Source organism: Papio anubis, chromosome 4, assembly GCF_008728515.1.
Source record: "Papio anubis isolate 15944 chromosome 4, Panubis1.0, whole genome shotgun sequence".
NCBI lineage: Eukaryota > Metazoa > Chordata > Mammalia > Primates > Cercopithecidae > Papio > Papio anubis.
The window spans coordinates 93044359-93060415 of record NC_044979.1 but is presented as its reverse complement, the minus strand read 5'-3'; the positions used below and the strand labels follow the sequence as shown (position 1 = coordinate 93060415).

Sequence of the window (16057 nt, the reverse complement as noted above, 5' to 3'; positions counted from 1 at the left end):
CTTTTTCAACACTTGGTGTGATCTGGCTTTCATTTTAGCTACACGTGTATGTGTGTGTGTATGTGTGTGTGTCTGTATGCTGTATTTCACTGTGGGTTTTAACTGACGTTTCCCTGATGACTAACAAAGTTGAGCACGTTTCATGTGCTAAGTTTCCATTTGAATAAATGATGGTCTTGTTTTTCCTGTAGGATTGTCTACCTTTTTCTTAATAATTTATGAGTTCTTTATATATTCTGGATATGAAACTTCTGTCATATATATGAATTGCAGATATCATCTGCCACTCTATGGCTTTGCCTTTTCATTCTCTTAGTGGTGTCTTTTGGGGAGTAGAAATTCTTACTTTCAAGGAAGTCTGGTTTATCCTTTTTTTCCTCCTTGTGGTTAGTGCTTTTGTGCCTCTTGTTTAAGAAACCTTTGCCTAGCCTAAGATTATGAAAGTACTCTCTTGCGTTTTCTTCTAGAAGCCTTATGGTTTACTGTTCACAATTAGATCTATGATCCAACTGAAACTGTTTTATTGTTTTTGCATGCAGCATGATCTCTGGGGTCATGGTTCTTTTTGTCCTCCCCTTGTAGCTATCCAAATAACCTAGCCCCATTTATTATAAGGATCATCCTTTCCTCACTGAATTTCAGTGTTATTTTTGTCATAAATCAGGTGACCATGTATGTGTGGGTCTATTTCTGGCCACTCTATTCTGTTCCATTGGTTGATTTCTATCCTTCCGACAGTGCCACCACTGGCTTAATTACCATAGTTTTTGGTAAGTTTTATGCTGAGCTTTGCTATCGGAAGTCCAGGTCCCACAGCGCTGTTGTTCTTCAAGACAGCCCTTGACTGTTCTTGGTTCCTTGTGTATTCCTCTTGATTTCTTTTAATTTAAAAAAAGTTAACCTTAATTTTAATTGGAGAGTTATTGTGAATTTTTGTAAAAATTTTACCTCCCCAGTTCTATGTAACTTGATGTAGTGTGGTTCCATTTGTGATAACTTTCTGTCCTAATTTATTAAACAATGTAATTCATACAAAAGAAAATTTTTGTGCATTTATATTGGCTTTGTTTTACAAATATACATAACAACATGAAACAACGTAGATACAGGCAGACAGAAAATAAGAGTAAGACAAAGAGACTCAGTTATGAAACTCACAGTATTCATAATATAAAAACAAACAAGTTACTCCAAAGGAGAGGTTTTCCTGGTACTGCAAACTTAAGATGTGAATTTTCTAGACTCTGTTGGCTTTTAAGGAGGATAAATGTGATCTAGCAGTGCTTTGGTAACATTTTGGACATAATTTCTCAGTTTCTCCAAACAGACAGTTCTATAAAATCAATAATACACCACATGTATGTGGTTTTCTGTTAGTCTGACTTGATCCAAGGAGGAATATTTTTTATTTTAACAATAAAATTCATATTACTCAAGTAATCTTTTATGAATGAATGAATGACCAAAAAAATGTTTTAATCATGTATTTTATGAGAATTAGACATCAGGAACCTTAGAATGTATTCTTTGACTAGAACCTGTGTTGTTCATTAAGGCATATCTGGATACTTTGATAGACAGTTGAGCAGAGTTTATAAGAATTAATAATAATAATATTGCATAGTAATAATACTTTGTTGCCAGAAATGGAAATAACTGCTTTTATTTGCATTTTAACATGTACTCCTCACAATAACTCCTTGCAAATAGGTACTATCGTTATCCCTATTTTGCAGATTAAAAAAAAGTAAGGCAAATATCTTGCCCAAGGTAGTACTGCAAGTAAGTAATAGAATCAGAATTCATTTCTGGCTACTCTGCCTGAGTTTCTACTACGTTATAATGCTGATAAAAATTAAGTAGCCTAATGAAGGATTTGTGACTGAATTTGGAAGTTAGGAAATTCAGATAGAGCTCAACTTTTCCATCAGGAAATAGTTTCCAAGTGTACTCCCATACAAATGGATGGGTAAAGACAAATACATTGTATTTTGACATTTTGCTTGAGATAAAACTGTTCTGCATTTCCTTTAGCTTGTTTCTTTAAATTTATACTTAAGTAAATCCCAATCTTCTGAATAACTATTGTCAAATATGGTCATTTTGAATATTGTCACTTTTACTTTTTAAAAAACGAGTATTACACTTTCATGAAACCAAATGGCTTGCCTAGTTACTGTTGTAAAGAACTGAAATATAAGCAAATTAAATTACTTTAATGCTTTCTATAAAGTCAATTTTGGATGCATGTCTTCTTATATTTCCACGGTTTTGAAATATTTTCTGCCTTTTTTTTAAGTTCAATGATCTTTTTGAAATTATTTTATTGAAACTAGAGAAAAATGTCCAGTATGTTTTGCAGCTGGCATTCCTGAAAACCAAATGAAAATTGCAGAGCCAATTTCATCATGTTATGATATTTATGCTTTTGTCAGAATTCTTGCATTTTAAGGCTTGTTTGTGCACATTGGTTTTGAAATGAATTTAGTAATTTATGTTTGAAACTCATTTCACAAATATGAAGTAACAACTTTATAGGATTATCTCTATTCATAGTAATCTGACTAAATGTATTCAAAACGTTAACATTTTTCTATGTTAATTTTCAGGTTGAAGGTTTAGAACAGATGTGGAAAAATGTTTACTTCAGAGAAAGGGGTTGTGGAGGAATGGTTGTCAGAGTTTAAGGTAATATTTACTGTTCTACTATAGTAATTATAGTCCAAAGAAGTTTTGTCTGGGGTTTAAATTCCAGTGATTTTTTGTATTTTATATGACTGAAGGGTTAAATATCTGTGGAAGAAGTATTTTCTATCAAATCTCAATAGAGAGTTATTTACACATAGTAATCTTTTCTAGGAAATTGATTCCTTTTTTTTCCCAAGTGGTTCAAAGAGTTTATTCGTTTGTTTATTTTCTTTCTTTCATGGCAATACCACAAATAATTAAAGTCTCTGAATGTTGATGTCATTCTCCAACGACCATCAATGATTCATTGTCAAAATGTTTCTTGCAGTTTGGAGGGCAGTGGAACTGGGCATGACCAACAATGAGGGAAGATATTTGCTCAACTTTATATCAGTGGATCTTTCTCTAGCTGGCTAACCCAGTGGCTATATAAGGGGTGTATAACCTTTGATTAGTTAATGAAGAAAATAAAACTTATATTTTCTTGTCTCATGAATTTTCTCTAGGATAGCTAAAATGGTGTTTCTTTAATCAGCTAATTACTTTTCTCTGTCCTTATATGACACATAATTATGTGTACTTGCATGATCATGAACCACAGGAATGAAGAGTTTGGGCTGCAACTGTCACTTTGATTTTGTCCAGCCCAGTCAGCCCAAGACCTATAAGGACAAAGTTACAGACTGACAAAGTCAGGCTTATTGACTTGTTGCATTGAGAGAGATTGCCCAACAGATACCATGGGACCATCTCACCAAACCAAAGAAAAGATAAAGTTATAATATTTTGGAGGAAGGGTAGAGTTTAGGTAAAATTTAAATGGAACAGTATTCTGGTAGACTCAAAACAAAGCAGGGCTGTTTATAATGGGGTGAACATCTGGTCTGGCCTTCAAAGTAGACCCAGGATCTTGTTGTCTTGAAAACTACAAAGTTAACGTAGATTTGAAATGTTATGTTCAGAAACTCTGTATTTATATCTTTGTACCTGGGTTGAAAATCAAGGCTGCTTCTCTATGTCAAAGTGACTTAGATGCTCTAGGCAAGAGTGGGATGTTTTGTTCTTACTGATACATGTTCAACAACAAACTTTTTTATAATCTGTGATTTTAGGCAACAAGTCATCTTAGTAAGTAAGAATTTAGTAGTCACTCAAGGAGATTGTTATGACATTTTTCAGTTGCAGTGTGTATTTAGGAAAAGCACCATTTCCTGTTAATTTTACAGCTGGCCTTATCTGTCTCTGTTAGCTAATCCTGATGAATTGCTGGGCAGACTTTTACTGTCTGAGCTTTTGTAGCCATGAATTGAGCATCCTTCTATGGATTCCCTAAGTCATCATGAAGTGACATAGAATGTTACAGAAGTGCTTTCTACATATTTTAATAACTTGTGGCCAGATGTGGTGGCTCATGCCTGGTAATACTAGCACTTGAGAGGCGGAGATGGAAGGATTGCTTAAGGCCAGGAGTTTAAGACCAGCCTAGGCACCGGGCGCGGTGGCTCACGCCTGTAATCCCAGCACTTTGGGAGGCCGAAGCGGGCGGATTACGAGGTCAGGAGATCGAGACCATCCTGGCTAACATGGTGAAACCCCGTCTCTACTAAAAATACAAAAAATTAGCCTGGCGTGGTGGCGGGCACCTGTAGTCCCAGCTACTCAGGAGGCTGAGGCAGGAGAATAGCATGAACCCAGGACGCAGAGCTTGCAGTGAGCCGAGATTACGCCATTGCACTCTAGCCTGGGTGACAGAGTGAGACTCTGCCTCAAAAAAAGAAAAAAAAAAAGACCAGCCTAGACAACATAGCAAGACCTCCTCTCTACAAAAAAAAAAAAAAAATTAGCTGGGCTTGTTGGTGCATGCCTGCAGCCCCGGCTACTTGGGAGGCTGAGATGGGAGGATCACTTGAGCCCAGGAATTCAAAGATGCAGTGAGCTATGATAGCACCACTGCTGTCCAGTCTAGTGACAGAGGGAGACTTTTGTCTCTAAAAGAAAAACAAAAAACGAAACAAAAAAACTTTGATTAATCTTGTGTGTGTGTGAGTGTGTGTGTGTTTCCTGCTTGTGTTATCTTTGTGTTTAACATAGTCTCTTATCATGGCTTTTTTTTTTTGGCAGATTGATGGAAATTGTCAAGTTTAACAGTTGAATGCTATTTCTTCTAGGGCGTTCTTATGTTTCATGATGAAGTAAAATATGCAAAAGCAAATATCGCTAACTATCCATTCTTTAAGATGGAGTTGTGGAAAGAGAGCATGTTAAAGGGTGGGTTGTAGGGGTAAGATCAGCTAGTAAGGCAAATAATGGAAAACTATGACTGATCTCCTTCTCTTCCCATCTGTTCATTTATTCCCTTCCCCTCCTGGTTTGGATATATAGACACCTAGGAAGTGCAGTACCAAGGAGTGAGGGGCAGAGCAGCGGTTATTGGCAGTAGTGTCTGAGGAAGTAGGTGGTTGGGGTGAAGGACTACAGAGGTGGCATGTAGAAGAGTAACCAGAATAGTTACACTGGTAGATTGGTTACATTGAGCAAATAAGTTGATTGAACAAATAAGTAAATACTTTGAAGATAATGGGAGTTAGATTTCTGTCTGTCTAAAAAGGGAATTACAATTATGGAACAGCAAAAGTCAAGAAAGAACTCTAAGGGTGTTGTATTGGAATCATTATGAACTCACGGGTTCTAAGTATGCATATGATATATATGTGTGTGTGTGTCTGTACATATATGCATACATTTATCCCCTAGCTTTGTTCACTGGGAGGACCTAGAAACAATGGCACCCCGGTTGCAGTGAGTACACTAAGCACCCAGATCTTGTTTTCCAAATACCATCTTCCGCTACAAGAAACCAGAGTATGCATAAATAGAAAATATTATTTAAGTAGTATTTTATCAATATAACATATTATGTGGCTAGCAATATTTTATTAACATTTTTAATAAATTTAATGCAAGCATAGGGAAACTTTTCCTTTAGGAGGAGGGAGTGAAATCATGGCCTACAAGAAATAAAATGTAGTTTAAGAAGTTTCTCCTGCCCAACCCCAAGATTAACTTTACCCAATTTTGAATCAATTTGATACTCAAATGTTTTAAATTATTTTCAAATCTGTATTATAGCCAGTTCAAGGAAGGATATTTCCCATTCCTTGGTTAGTTTGGTAGGCATTCCTGATAATTATTTGGAGTGTTATTCTAAATTGGGTTAATGTGTGTTGAATTCAGCTCTATGTTTGACAAAGAGAAGAAGGTTATCAGGCAAAATCAGCAGCATACCAGAGGTAATAGAATATAGAAAAGTGCTTGGGAACATGTCTGCTAAGTACTTCTAAAATTAGAGTAACATATCTTTTGAAATCTCTGATGTTAAATACACATTTTTGTTAAAATATTTAAGAAAGGTTTTGGTTACATACATATTTCTAGAAAAGCTTCTGCTTGGTGGTTTGATTTAATAACCATGATGCTCATAAGGCCATGATGCTAATAAGGCCACTTACTCATGATTGAGTAAGTAAACTGAAAGTCAGAAACCCTTTGACTTAATTCTAATTCTCCCCTAGGCTGGTTTTATGATGTTGGGCATAACTTCTCTGGGTCTCATATTTTCATCAGAAAAGTTAAAGTACTGTAAGTGGTTTATGAAGATGATTTTTAGCTCTACACTGGTCCACGGTCAGTCTGAACTCCTAACCTCACCCAACATCTCTCAAATGTGTAGAGACGACACAATTTGCTTTGTACAAATACTTTATTTAAAATTTTTGAAATTGAAAATTTGGTAAAATTATTCAGTGTCTGTTCTAGCTATGGACTCTCATTAGTATTTTCTTTTTTTAAAATTTGAGACAGGGTCTCACACTGTCACCCAAGCTGGAGTTCAGTGGCACAATCTTGGCTCATTGCAACGTGTACCTCCCGGGTTCAAGTGATTCTCATGCCTCAGCCTTCTGAGTGGCTGGGATTACAGGTGTGCACCACCATGCCCAGCTAATTTTTGTATTTTTAGTAGAGATGGGGTCTTGCCATGTTAGTGAGGCTGGTCTCGAACTCCTGGCCTCAAGTGATCTGCTTGCCTTGGCCTCCCAAAAGTGTTAGGATTACAGGTGTGAGCCACTGTGCTTGTCCTATTTTCTTTATATACCAACTAAATGATTAGTTTAGGACTTCATTATTTTAAGATTTCATGAATAGTTCAAGCTCTATCTTTTCAAAGATTTATTTATAAAATATTACCTTTCAGATTGTGTTATTTTTGTTACTGCTGTGTGGTAGATTTATCTAGCAGATTTCCGGACTCCTAAGTTTTTAAAATTTTCTGATAGTTGCTGACTCTCAATATGTGACTCAAAATCAAATCTTATGTGTGATGTCGTTGAACAGGATTGTTTTAGTTACTGGTTCTTCACCCATCTGTCCATCTTGATTAATTCTCTGCTACTCAACCCATATCACCTCCTCACATTTTTGAAAAACCATCTGTCAAATGATACTTTAGTATGAGGCATCTGTCTTCAAATTTTTTTTTTTTTTTTGAGACAGAGTCTCGCTCCGTTGCCCAGGCTGGAGTGTAGTGGCACGATCTTGGTTCACTGCAACCTCTGCCTCCCGGGTTCAAGCGATTCTCTTGCCTCAGCCTCCCTAGTAGCTGGGACTACAGGCGCATGGCACCACATACCTGGCTAATTTTCGTAGTTTTACTAAAGATGGGGTCCCACCTGCCTCGGCCTCCCAAAGTGCTGGGATTGCAGGTGTGAGCTATCACACCCGATGTCAAATTTTGCCAAGAATAATATACCAACATAATTTTCCATTAGGTACTTTTCAACTCCAGTTATGCCTTCTGAAATGTGAGAAAGCTAAGCTGGTATTTAAGAAGGTCAGTACCTTTGAACTAGTACAGGGCATGAAAATTTAAATGTTTTTGCTATAGTAGTATTTAAATTCATTTGGCTCTTTTAGATCTTGTTTTTTAAAGCACCATTTATGAACACAACAGTTACATTTTCTCCCTCTCTACAGACAAAATTAACTTTTCCCACATTCATTAAATGAAATGTCAGAATTGTGAATAAAAGGTATTATTACTGCACTAATTTTTAAGATACCCTTCCTTTCATTTATCAGTGGTAACCTGGGTCCATGGTATTTTCTAGAGCTTGTCTTTTCAGAAAACAGCTGTCTTTTTGCCTTTGGGTGTTTCACAGAAAATATTTTACCTCGTGACAGTCAGCTAGTATATAAGCTGAACATTGTAATTCATGTTTTTAATGAATGATCTAGTTTTAGCCTAGATCATATATATATGTATATATAATAATAATCTTTCTATTCACTAATAATTTTTCTAAAGATTTGTATTTTGATTCATTTATTCTTTAATTTTATAGTTAGACATATATATTAGACATGTATACTTAGTTACATAAGTTAGACATCAATGTGTTTTAAATATATATAATGCATTTTATACATAATTTAGATTTATTTTTATTCAGAGGATTAGGAATCTGCTGTTTATTTGACTGTTATTCCCTTTTATATAAATTTCCCAAGTATTAGGTTACTCTTGATCAAATGACGGAAATGGAATGTTGCCTGGAGATCTTTTGTGTCATGCTTTTGAAATATTGAAGAATGCCTTAATCTCTTCTTTATGTAAGCAGTTGCAGTAAAACCTTTTTTTCCCCACTCTGGAGAATTGTGAAAGGTTTCCAAATAGTTCACATTTGCTTACCCTTCTGGTAAATAAAACTCTTATTAAACTTAAAAAAAAAGTCTATTCACTTATGTATCCTAAGGTGAAATGTGACCCACTTTTAAAGAATCTACCAAAGTATAAACAATGGCAATTTTTATTTCTTATTTTGTTTATCTGTAATATGTTCCCTCAGCAAAGATTTGTGTATGAGGCCTTGTGGTGAGTGCTGTGCATGGAGAGATGATAAGACAGTTCTTGCCCTCAAGGAGCTCACAGTAAAGTGAAAATGAATCAAATGTCTTTATTGTAAAAATTTATGCTGTTTAATTTATGCACACATTCACCTATACGCTAATCATAACCCATATTAAATTTTGAAATACTAGGATATGAGACATATAAGGAATAATGTATATTTTAGAGTGAGTTAGGAATATCCTGAGACATGGTATCTACTTCAGGATTGACATTGATTGACTGAAGGAAGTAATTTGGGTGAGATAGAATAATGACTTAGGAGACAGATATCGCTGTCTGTCACAGATATCTGAGGAGGGGGTGTACTCCAGAAGGAAAGGTTTTTATCATTATGATAATGAAATGTTTTTGTTTTCAGATTTCCTTACACTTTTATTCAAAATCATCTGACTTACTACTGGAGTTTTATTTCTTCCCATTCTTCTCTGGTCATGGTGTTCGTTCTGAATAGGTGGTGCTGGCAAGCTGTGACTCGTTGTCCACATTTTAAATGGCATTAGGAAAATTAGTTTGTTGGTAGTGTGGATATCTTTTTCTCTAGCTCTGAAAGTTCTAAATTTTCCCCTCAGTTGGTAAAGTAGAACAGCCTACCCATGCTTAACAGTCACAGTATGTAACTCTGGAGTTAATTTGACCCTGTCTCATTCTGTTGCCCAGGCTGGAGTGCAGTGCCGGAATCATGGCTTGCTGTAGCCTTGACCTCCCAGGCTCAAGCCATCCTCCCACCTTAGCTTCTCGAGTAGCCAGGACTACAGGCATGTGCCACCATGCCCAGCTAATTTTGTTTATTTTTTGTAGAGATGAGGTCTCACTATATTGCCCAGGCTGGTCTTGAACTCCTGGGGTCAAGCAATCCTCCTGCCTCAGCCTCCCAAAGTGCTAAGATTACAGGCATGAGGCACTGCGCCTGGCCTATATTCTTATCTCTAATCCCAAACTGTGATCGAAGATGAAGTGTTGATGTTAGTTTATGTCCTTGTTGATAAGAGGATAAAATATATTTTTTGTTTTATTTTGAAGTTTTGTTGAGATATAATTAATATAACATAAAATTTACTAATTTAAGGTAAATATGTTTACCTTGCCTTGGTTTTTGATATATTCACAGTGTTGTACAACCAATGCCAGCATCTAATTTCAGCACATTTCCATCACCCCAAAAATAAACTTCATACCTGTTGGTCACTCCTAATCTTCCTCTCCCCTCTGCAGTCCTGGCAACAACTAATTTACTTTCTGCATCTATGGATCTGGACATTTCATAAAAATAAAATGTATTTTTTTAAATTTGTTTAGACATTACCAGAAACATCTTTACCAAATTATGCCACAAATTTGAAAGACAAGAGTTCTTTAGTTTCATCTCTCTATAAAGTTATCCAGGAGCCACAAAGTGAGGTAAGTACTTTTATGGTTTATTGTGCTAGTAGTATTGACTTGATTGATTTTTAATTTTTCATTGTCAAATCTATATAAAAGGGTAAGAAAATATATATGTTTAAAGAACAATACTGAAATGAACTTTAGTGTACCATTCCCCAAGCCAAGAAATAGAATTTATTACCATATTCCAAAAGCCATCTCTGAACATTTTCTCTCTTTCTCTCTCGCTAGAGGTAGCTTTGAAAAGTTTATGTCACTACATTTCATTTTATTCATTCAGCAAGTATTTGAGTGTCCATTATGAGCCCTTCAACTATGCTAGGCAATGGAGAATCAAATTGAGTAACACATGGTTTTTATCCTGAAAGAGGAAAGTGGGAGAAAATAAGTAAACACATGGTTTCAAGGCAATCCTTAATCCAGTCTACGGATAAGCGCAAGTTTTCCAGGTGGCAAGGTAAAAGAATATTCCATGCAGTGGGGATAGTATACGGAGGCTCAGAAAATGAAAGGCATTTAAAGAATGGCAAATAGTTTAGTCTGGCTATTGCCTTTCCCAGTCTTTCCTCTTGCCCCTACTACCACCCTTTCCTTTTTCTGATGGCTAATTTAGATTTTTTTTTTTTTTTTTTTTTTTGAGACAAGGTCTCACTTTATTTCCCAGGCTAGAGTGCAGTGGTGTGATCATGGCTCACTGCAGCCTTGACCTCCCAGGTTCAAGCGATCCTCCCACCTCAGCACCCCCGTACCTGGGACTTCAGTCATGCACCATCACACCTGGCCAATTTTTGTATTTTTGGTAGAGACGGGATTGCACCACGTTGCCCAGGCTGGTCTCGAACTCCTGGGCTCAAGCGATCTATCCACCTCAGCCTCCCAAAGTGCTGGGATTCCAGGCATGAGGCACTGTACCCCACTAGCTGCCCATTTAGTTTGAAGGTAATAAAATAATCTATACTCCAGATTCTGGTGCTTGTAAATCCTACTATTCATAGTAGAAATAGAAAGAAATTGGAGATAGGATGAAAAATAAAAAGGTACGGCTTTTGGAAAAAGTGAATAGACTTAACACAGTAGTTAACAAGAGAGGGTAAGGCTGTGATAGGAGCTGAAGCTAGAAAGCTAGGTTTAGGACGTAACCGTGGTGGGCGTCAAATTCCATCTTAAGCAGTTTAGACTCTCTCTGCACTGAGGGGTTAGGAAGGTGGCTATGTGGAGGATAGATTGGCAAATGAAAAAATGGGGAACACAAGAAGACTAGGAAGCTATGACAGTAGACTAGGAGGGAGCTGTTGAGAACCTAAACTTGAGCAGTGTCAGGGGGAGTGGAAAGAGGTATGGTAGAAGAGAGGGATCTGAAGTACATAATTCCTTTTGTACTTGAGTTTGATGGATGGCATGATAGACTCTAACAGCAGATTCAGTGGTAAAGTAACATATCCTGGAGTCCAGTCCAATATGGATCTACGTATCTCTGGGATTAAACTACCAAAATTGAGGGAGGATCTTCTTTTGAGTAGTTAACCTCTTTTGGAGGGGGTGTCGAATAGCCCACTCCTACTGGTTATACTGTAATGCATATCATGAATTTTAGGTGCTGAAGGGATTAGGGAGTATATATTGACAAGCCAAAAAACTTTAACTGGAATAACTGAATTGAACAATCATATTTGTCTTGTCTCTTCCTTCTCCCCAAAACTTCTTAACTTGTATAGAATGCACAGGTAGGCTGTTTTCTTGAAGGGTTTTACTTTTTAAATATTGAGTGAAAGCTGTTTTAAAATTTTGCATGTTTGGTTTAGAATTATTTCACAAAATAGGGTAAGTATAGCCATGTGCTTTATGTTTTTTAACAAATTAAATCTTGATGCTCATGTATTATTTATTATTTTGAGAAGCTTAAAAATTATTCCTCTGATGAAGTATGTTTTAACTAGGCTACTTTGGAAAGAGTTTGTAGGATAAATTTATGATTGGCTAGATTAGTTTATAGCATTCCTTTTATTCAGATAATGCTAGAGCAATGTTTCTGAAACTACTAGTGATGATGGACCAGTTTTTTAAAAAAATTGTAATCTGTCACAGACAAATATGTGTATCTAAAGTACGTGACTAACATGCAACTCACACCACAGTGTGAGGCACCACACAAATTTGATATTCCATAACTGATGTATACTCTGATAAATCTGATGGCTCACTTGGATGTTGCAACAATATTAAGTTGCTATAAAAGTTTCTAAATGTTTCCTCTCAATTTCTCTGTTTATATTGTTGGAGACTGGCAACAGTTTGTGGATGATCCTCGGGACCATACTTTCCGAAGCACTGGTTCTGGTCTTGCATGTTAGTTTGTTTTGTGCTTTTATTCTGGTTCATGTGGTAAAGACAGTGTGTATTCTGTATTCTTAAAAAAAACACTCGCTCTTTCAAATATATTTGGAAGTGCTTCTAAAATACAAAAGTGTAATCTACTTTAACATTGTAACCTCCCTTTTGCTGTTTAGAATATTTTGTGTCTTAATTTGAAAATATTCCTAACAAGTTGATATTATTGTTTTCCAGAATTTTTGAAATTTGAGATATTGTTTCTGGTATTATTTGAAGTTCAATGAATTTGGCATTTAAACTTTACTAATAGTACTTTTTCATTATTCAGTTTTATTCATTTAATAAATATTTATTAAACACATATAATGTATCAGGAACCACTTAGGAATTATGAGAATAAAATAGACTAAATTCTTGATCTTGTAGATTAAAACTTGTTTTCTAGTTAGTGAGATAGACATTAAACAAATAGCTAAACATATAATACTATGTCAGTTAGTGATAAATCTATAAGGATAAATAAAATGAAGGGAAATATATGTTGGGACTGAGGAAGTTGGTGATTGAATCAAGATCCAAACGAATTAGGAGTTGGAGTGGAATCAGGGGCAAGAGCCTTCCAGGAGAATGAACTGTAGATGGAAAGGCCCTGGGATGTGTGATGTGTTCAAGAAACTTCTAAAGAGGCAGTTTATATGGGTACAGTGCAATTTGCTTAAATGGCGCTTTTAGTTGACTATAACTTTGAGACAGGCATATGAGTAGAGGTTAATACTGCTTAAGTCTGTTATGAAATCAGCTGTTTTTTGAAAGACCTACATAAAGTCCCCTTCGAGTTCTAGAAGTCGAGTCCAGAGAACAGAGAGGTCCGGTACCAGTAGCTGCTGATTCCTGAATAGTAGTGTTCTCCAACTTTTCCGTATCCTTTTCCTACCCAATGTTCCTCAGTAATTGTTCAATACAAAAAATATTACAAGATTTTCCTTCTAAATTTACCAAAACTTGACTCTTTTCCTGCTTAGTCATTAAAGAACATTTTCCTTAGTCACTAAAGAGCATTTTTGAGTCATATGCCTATTACCACTAGAAATCTCTGTTATAATACAGACTTCTTACTTATGAATGGATTGTTGTAAAAATCCATTTGCGGCTTAGCTGTTTTAGAACTCAAAATATATTTTACAGTGGAGAGATGACACGTGGTGACTAGGTTCTCCTTAAACCCAAAAAAGCCATTTAACACATAAAAGTATACTTGAGGTACAGTCTCTCTTAATAGTACTGTAAAACGTAACCACGATAAATAACACAGTTTCCATGAAAAAAAAAATACATTAAAAAATGCAACCCAGACACCAGGAACACAGCAGGTTCTGATGCTCCTTTGCTTGCTTCAAATAGAGTCAAATTAGATATGTCAGACACTGTCCATATTTCCCACACTGTGTATCATTTTATTCTTCCTGACATTTTTCAGGTATGTTAGTAAAGAAGTCAAAATACCTGGCTCCAGGTCTGACCCTTGTAAGCCATGTGATTTTGGTCATAGCGGATAGCCTCTTTGTCTTAGTTTCCTTCTGTGGAAAGTGTGGATAATGATATTTTACTCTACAGTGTTGTGGGAATTTAATGAGTTTATGTATATGTAAGTACTTCACAGTCTGGGACACACTTCACAGATATTGATATTTATCTGTATTAATTTCAAATGCATAATTTCATCTAATCTTGGTGCGATATATTTCTACCTCCCCTTTGAATCGGTCTTCATTAAGTTATACTTTTGTACGGCAAAAACTCTAAATTTTGGATTTTAAATGGATTGTAAAGCCTTTTGAGTATGTTTTGATTAAAATTATATGTTCATACAAACTGTCTTGAATAAATTTTCAAATAAGATTTCATAATGGCCAGGCGCGGTGGCTCAAGCCTGTAATCCCAGCACTTTGGGAGGCCGAGACGGGCGGATCACGAGGTCAGGAGATCGAGACTCATCCTGGCTAACATGGTAAAACCCCGTCTCTACTAAAAGTACAAAATAATTAGCCGGACGTGGTGGTGGGCGCCTGTGGTCCCAGCTACTCAGGAGGCTGAGGCAGGAGAATGGCCTGAACCCGGGAGGCGGAGCTTGCAGTGAGCTGAGATCCGGCCACTGCACTCCAGCCTGGGCAACAGAGCGAGACTCCGTCTCAAAAAAAAAAAAAAAAAAAAAAGATTTCATAATTTTGCAGTGTTTGTTAGACTATCTCAATTGATTTAGCTTTCTGAGGGATTTAGAGATGAGGGATGTTATGCCACAATTCGAGATTATTGATATGGGTCCACAAAGAAAATTTTAAAAACTCCGCCCTGAAAGCTAAAACATCCCTAACCAGTCATTCTTTCTTCCAGCCACCTCTAACCCCCTTCTTTCAAATTCCTGCGCTAAAAACTTCTCTTGCTATCTCTGAATGGGATGACTTTGCCTCCTGCCCCTCTGTTTTTCTGTTGTCTTTCCATGGCCACACTGGACATCTCTTGGCTTCTAAAGACCGTTTCAGGAGTGGAAAAAGTATTCCTTGTGGAAGATTAACTGTCAGAAGTTTATTAATTTTTCAATAGGAAAGACTAATTTGACTTAGTCAATGTTTATTGAAGTATAACTTTTGTTATACCTTTTATAAACAATATTGACTTTAATTATATTCAGTTTACATATTTCACTTACTTGAAATCAAAACATCCACTGTAAATTAGTTTCTGTTCATTACCATTATTGGTTGTAGAAAATCTGTTTAGTATATTTATTTAAATTTGTTGCCTTAGTGAAGTGTAGTTCATTGGATATATATATAATAAATAGCCTGAGAATTTGCTTGAAAAATCAGTACCTTGTGAACAGTACCTTGTGAATCTTTTAACATATTTGAGTATGACTTGTGTGTGATCATTGTATATGCTTTAAGAGAATACTTACTTGTAAGAGGGTCTTACCTTGCCTATGTGATTTCTTAAAGCGCCTTATAAAGATGCAGTCAGCTCTGTTCTCTGTTAACTGGATAATGTTGAGAGTGTGGTGGGAGAGGAAAAGGTTGTGGATGACTCCAAATTATGTTTAAAATAAAATTACAGCAATTTTTAGACTCTCCAGGGCCAATTAGTCATGGTCACAATAGGGATCTAGATCTAGGGGGGTCTGTAGTTATTTAGCCCCCCTACACACCAATCATTGCTGTCAGATGTTGCCTAATTATAAACTCAGGAGGAGGGAGATAGGACAGTAAGTACCCAGGATTCCCATTTCAATTTCTTCAACCCCATAGTCAAACCTTTATATATTGGCATGTGTTTTACCAGGAAGAAAGGATATTTTAGGAAGAAACTCCCTACAACTTAGGTATTTTAAGAATTTAAAAAGACATGATTTTTACCAATCTGAGAAAACCTTTTATACTTCATATAGTAGTTCCATTCAAATACAGTCCAGTTCTTGAATTAACATTTTGTATTTCTTCCAGTTGCTGGAACCTGTCTGTCACCAGCTCTTTGAATTCTATCGCAGTGGAGAGGAGCAGTTGCTTCAATTTACGCTGCAATTTCTCCCAGAACTAATTTGGTGCTACCTTGCAGTCTCAGCCAGCAGAAATGTGCATAGCAGTGGATGCATTGAAGCTCTTCTTCTAGGGGTTTACAATTTGGTTTGTATTT

At 36.2% G+C, this 16057-nt stretch overlaps 1 protein-coding gene across 4 annotated transcripts in view; it reads left to right on the top strand.

Moving 5' to 3' along the window:
- Positions 1-16057, top strand: part of FAM126A (family with sequence similarity 126 member A) — a 111740-nt gene that overhangs the window by 20198 nt on the left and 75485 nt on the right. For all 4 annotated transcript variants that reach the window (XM_017956854.2, XM_003896214.3, XM_009203250.2 and 1 more), the window contains exons 2-4: positions 2610-2688; positions 9953-10054; positions 15868-16047. In XM_017956854.2, the coding sequence (XP_017812343.1) occupies positions 2638-2688; positions 9953-10054; positions 15868-16047 (333 nt within the window). In that variant the 5' untranslated portion in view covers positions 2610-2637. The remainder of the gene's footprint in view (positions 1-2609; positions 2689-9952; positions 10055-15867; positions 16048-16057) is intronic.